This window comes from Colobus angolensis, unplaced genomic scaffold, assembly GCF_000951035.1.
Source record: "Colobus angolensis palliatus isolate OR3802 unplaced genomic scaffold, Cang.pa_1.0 Scaffold45, whole genome shotgun sequence".
NCBI classification, from domain to species: domain Eukaryota; kingdom Metazoa; phylum Chordata; class Mammalia; order Primates; family Cercopithecidae; genus Colobus; species Colobus angolensis.
In genome coordinates this window covers 9530376-9536218 of record NW_012117932.1, presented here as the reverse complement: position 1 = coordinate 9536218, position 5843 = coordinate 9530376, and the positions used below count along the sequence as shown (strand labels likewise).

Genomic DNA, 5843 nt, shown 5'->3' with positions numbered 1-5843 from the left:
TTAGCCAGGATGGTCTCCATCTCCTGACCTCGTGATCCACCCGCCTCGGGCTACCAAAGTGCTGGGATTACAGGCGTGAGCCACCGTGCCCGGCCTAAACAATGGAATTCTAACCTGTTTTTGGAGAGAGAGAGAAACCATATATTGCCATGCCCAAAACAGGAATTCTTAACACTAAAGTGAAATAACACTAAACTTACTTCTTACAGAGTGAGCTTAGAAGTGGAAAGGAGCTCACGTAGGCTTCACTTTCACCATTTGTATTACGGGAATCAAAGAACCTGCCCTGGAGAATTCATAAGGCAGTGGTAAAATAACAGATTTGAAACCAATGCCTATCGTGTAAAATGACAGAGGCAGTATTATCCATAGCTATTGTTTGCATTGCAACAAATGATAAGATAAAACTGTTTTACAACAATGACAGAATGTATTCAACTAAATAGAGGAGACAACGAGGTTTGAAGAAGACAGGAAGAGAAAGGATTGGGAAATTCTCCTTTCTCCTTAGAGCCACCATTCAGGGCTGTGGGAAATCACCAGTTCAAAACAGCAGGTCTTATTCCAGGGACCAGACTGCCTGCACAAAGGTGCCAGGAGGATACAGATGTGGGGTCTGAGAAACAGATGAAAGATGTACACAACAGCAAAGTACACAGTCTACTAACCCAGGCCAGTCCTTGTACTCAATAGCATGTATCCCCAGAAGAAAAACATACCTGTTCCCTTTTCTAACAAAAGTCTTTTTTAAAATACAGAATTTTCCACGAGCATCAAACTTGTGGAAATAGTATAATAAAAATTATGAAGAAAAAGTTTAAAAACAAGCTACAATGGTTAAGGTTTAATAATTTATCTTACTCCTACCAGGTAGAGTCTGACTACGCTAAGCATTTTTAAAACTTAAGAAAGAAATGAAATATTGATAAATGTATTCTTATCTAATGCTATCTGAATAATTAACTAACACCATAACAGTTTATGGAATCTCTTCATCTCAGCACACAATTCAACACAGAAATTTCTCATTTACAAGATAAAAGAACACTTCAGTATCCCAATATACTGTTTCTCTCTGCTTCCTACCAGAGAGTAGTCACATGAAACAACACTACAACCACGAATTGGGCAGCTTTCTTCAGGTTTTGATTTCTGGAAGATTTTACACTTCTCTCTCCATTAACCCTACTTTTATTTAAGTTGTGGAACGGGTTTAGCACAATTAGAAATTTATAATCTAAGAAACTAAAGACTGCATCCAGCACATAAATCACTCTTGCTTATGATACAAATGGGCCCAACACATCAGACAGCAGACCTTCCATCAAACACCCATCAATGAAAACACATCTTTAAGGCTATCTCTAAGATGGAATCTGTTATTCCAGAGCCCCTCCAGGCTGCAAGCACATTAACTGTGAACAAAAAACAAAGGGGCCCAAATAAGAAAGTCTGACCTATTAGAGGACCTCATTAGAGTAGACAGTTTCTGTAAACTTCATGGACAATTCCTATATGAACTATGTGGTACTCAGAGTAAGAAGTAAATTAACAACAGGAAAAAGGGTGGGGGCAGGCTGAGAAACACCAAGCCTGGAGGTTACTGGTCCCCAGGTTCACAAGCTGTTAGCTGACTATTCACAGGCTAAGGGCATTTTCTGTTCATACACAGGTTTTGACAGAGCTAGGGGAAGCGTGCTAGCCATCTGATCAACCCCAGTGCTGCCAGTTAACGCTCGGTGAGACAATGACAATGAGTTGCAGGGTTCCTTATACTCACCAGCACACTTTGTTCTTGTCCTGAGAGCTGGCCCAGGAGAGCCAGTGCCACCCTCCCCTGGCCTCGTCAGAAGCACACTAATCTCATATTCTGTATCTGGGTCAAGGTGTCCAATTTTATAGCTCGTGGAATCGACTGGCTGCCGGTCATTCCAGCTCCCACTGGCCGTGCAGTACTCCACCTCTCGGGCCACAATGGGCCCATCGCCATTGATGGAGTTGGCGTTGAGCTGTATCCACAGGTACGTGGCTCCTACAGAGGCGAGCTGAGGTGGGGCAATAGGAACAGGTGGTTCTGAAACGCAAATCAGAAAGCTGTCTTTCAGATGCTTTGTCTTCAGTCTAAAAAGAGCTAAACATGCATCAATTATTAAAATATACAAGATAATAAATTTCGGGAATAAATTGGTAAGAACAATTTTGTTTGGGTTAATAAGAAAAAACATGTTGATAAAGACTTTCACTGCATTCCAAGTTGTGAAATAAACCATCTTTAAACACATACGCTTATTCAAGTAGGCATAACCCTAATTTGTTTTAGGACACCAACCACTGTGCATAGCATATGCAAATTAGCATACCTGTTACTTTTTGTAATGGTGAATTAATACAGAAAATATTCTCAAGACAAAAATGCATGAAAGTGATGCCTGTTTTAGGATACTAATTACTGTATCTTGAGAGTGAGTCAGTTACACAGATATCAAAGGATTTTTTTTTTCTCACTAAAGTTAACTGGTAAAAGTTCTCTCAAGTAGTAGTATTTAAGCTCTAGGAAGCATTTATTGTCAATTTCCTTACTGAGAATGTCTTCAAAATCATCAAAGGTATTAGTTTCTATATCATTAAATTGTTCCCTTATATTTATATTCCAAAGGTATCCCCACTTTAAAAACACGGCTGAAATTATAGTTTATCTCATCAAAAATACATTTCCAGGATGACTCGTTTTCCCAAAGTAACTATCACAATGAACTCATTCTGCTACAGGAGAATTAAGCATTCTGGATAATGAAGTCCACCACTGCTGCCATTCAGGGAACTTCCAGTAATAAGTCTTACTAAAGCAGTGAATAGAAGGGAAAGCTCTGAAGCAAAAAACATACCATGCCCAGCTTCATAAAACTAAGAAATCACTAGCAAACACACTTTACAACCCAAGAAAGTCCCTCTCATTGTTTAAAATCTGAGACTGACTCTTTTTCTATATCATTGTCAACCTTATCATAAATAGTATTCCCAGTATATTAGTTACATGCCTGTTGAAAGGCTCTCTAGGCACCAAATGAAGGTATTCCGCATGCCGATGTCACTGTGGGTGATATCACACATGATAAATGAGATAACTGTACAAAACAACATATTTCTACCTGAATAAATCTCCCTCTCAGAAAAACATAAATCTAGTGATTTTTTTCAAAGCCTGTATCTTTGGGTGGTTTGTGCCTTTTTGGCATGTTCTGTTTTTAACTCCTCATTTTGCTCATACAAATGCACAGAAAAATAAAATCCGCTCTATCCTATTACTGGAATATGCTGGCTTGCTTGCTGAAATTTCTGCTACCCTCTTGCATCCTCTTGCATGGCAGACATAGCTGATCAATCACAGCCATGTTTCCTGCTGAAGAGGACCTCAGAGAAGCTAGTACCATGTGAGGTTTGCACCTGAGATGATACCGGGTTAATTTCTAGACCAGCTACAAACCAGCAACACTGGTTCCCTTGGTTGGGTTGGTTGTCTTAGTTCTTTTTTATATTCAAGGTGGGATGAGTCATACTGACTTTTTTAAATTGCTGGGGAAATCTCATTTGTTTAAGTCAAAATAAGACACAAACTGTGAATGAATTTTACTTCAGAGTAAACAATGTAAATTTACTAAAATATTGTTCCTGTTGTTTATAAACTGAAACTTTGTGCTAGTTTTCCATTTCCTTACACAGCTCTGCCTTAACTCACGATGACTGAACATCAATTCCTGTCATTAGGCGATTCCTCGAACCAAGACATGAAATGGGCCTTTTACGGTCCATCCTAAGGCATTTCTGTAGCCAGGCTGAAAGAGCTAGCAAGGGTTGCTGAACTGCCATTCAAAATAAAACTCAGGGGCAACGTCACAAAGGGTCATGAGTACACTCACTCATTTAAGACATTGTTACTAGTATTCTAAATTAGATGGGACTTAAATGCATTTGTTTCCTGAGAATATTTTCTATATTAATTCTCCATTAAGAAAAATACCAGATATGCTAAATCAAATGAAGGATTCAACTAGAACCTGGAAATAATTGGGACAGACATTCAAAAGAACTTTTGGTTTACAGAAGAATCAGCATAAGAATAAGGCAACATTTAAATTTTCATTTTTAGACAGAATCTTGCTCTGTTGCCCAGGCTGCAGTGCAGTGGTGCCACCGTGGCTCACTGCAGCCTCAGCCTCCCAGGTTCAAGTGATTCTCCAGCCTCAGCCTCCTGAGTAGCTGGGATTACAGGTGTGTGCTACCACAGTTGGTTAGTTTTTGTATTTCTAGTAGAAATGGAGTTTCACCATGTTGGCCAGGCTGGTCTCGAACTCCTGACATCAAGTGATCTGCCAGCCTTGGCCTCCCAAAGTGCTGGGATTATAGGCGTGAGCCACTACGCCCGGCCAACATTTAAATTTTCAACAAATTTTCCCAAAGGGAAAGGATGAAAGAGGTAAAGAAGGAAGGAGGGAGGAGAGAAGAATCTTAATCTGTACAAAGTGATAAAAAGCAATTTAAAATATTTCTTAATTCAAGTGAAAGAACACCATAAAACTAATTCTAAATCAAGCCAGTAATGAGAGTACTTACATGCACATGGACATATATCTAATTGATACGCATATGTAAATGCCTGATACATCAATAAATGTCAGTATCATATTTAACTGTATGAAATATGTTTACAAATGAAATATAGAAATGTAACTAAGTAGGGTATTGATATATCTGCATATATACATGCATTGTAGAGATTATATGAAATATTTTTATGTCCTTGGTTACCAAAAGTAGCTAGACAGGAATAAAGATGACAGTGATGGTTAGTCAATTAAAGGACTTGGTCTTTATTTGGGAGGCTGGCCACAAATCAGTGTGTGACCTTAAAAAGTTAAAATCTCTATGGACTTTAGTTTCTCCCATTTGTAAAACATCAGCACTCCAAATATTATATGATACACAAAGAAGTGTTAAATTATAGACAAGTGGCCTAAAACCGTTAGTGTATATTTTAAAGTAATTGCTTCAAGGTAATAACTTTATAAAACTAGTAGTATCTAGCATGCTATCTCATTAAAAAATATATGTATATACAAAATATGGCCATAAAATTATAATTGGAGAAAAAGTTAAATTTCGTATTTGAGTCCTAACTGCATGCAAATTGTCACGAGCTGTGGCAGTGTGCAGAAATGGAAATAAGTCCCTGGAAATTTGTATCACAGTGACCCAAGATACTACTACACTGTCCTAAGACAGGAAAATGTGGTGCACAAATATGAATACGAACCCATTCATTCCTTCTATTTATGTTTGCTCTGGTAGACTAGAAATTTATAATTCACTTATAACTTCCCACAAATTAACTTTTCCACAAAGGAATTTTTAGAGATACTACTAGATTTGCATCCCACTAATCAATAACATGGGTAGTGGCAGGTCACAGTGAAGCAGTATAGCAACTGAAAGAAAAGGAAAAATAATCACAAACAAATGAACCAAGATGAAAATTAAATAATGGTAGTAATGATGATGATGATGAGAATGATGAACTCTAAAATGACAAAATGGTTTGTAGGCAAACTAGTGTCCTTTTTGTACATCATGATGTCTCACTTGCTAGAGTACTTTCAAGAGGGTAGGGTGTCTACCGCAGGGAAGAATCTTAGTTTTGTTACAGACTTTAAACCTAAATATTAGGCTGGTTCAAGTCTCACCACAAATAAAAACATGTTAAGAATCTGCTGTGACAAATACATTATCCGAGTAGGTATCTTAATGTGCACTTCTTTATGCTGAACATCAGTCACTGCTGCAGACGA

General features: G+C 38.1%; 1 protein-coding gene across 1 annotated transcript in view; it reads right to left on the bottom strand.

Moving 5' to 3' along the window:
* Positions 1-1634: 1634 nt before the first annotated feature.
* The window catches only part of LOC105523105 (receptor-type tyrosine-protein phosphatase mu-like), a 403681-nt gene continuing 399472 nt past the window's right edge, over positions 1635-5843 (bottom strand). Inside the window, exon 4 of the mRNA XM_011957825.1 lies at positions 1635-2045. Coding sequence (XP_011813215.1) covers positions 1635-2045 — 411 coding nt within the window. The remainder of the gene's footprint in view (positions 2046-5843) is intronic.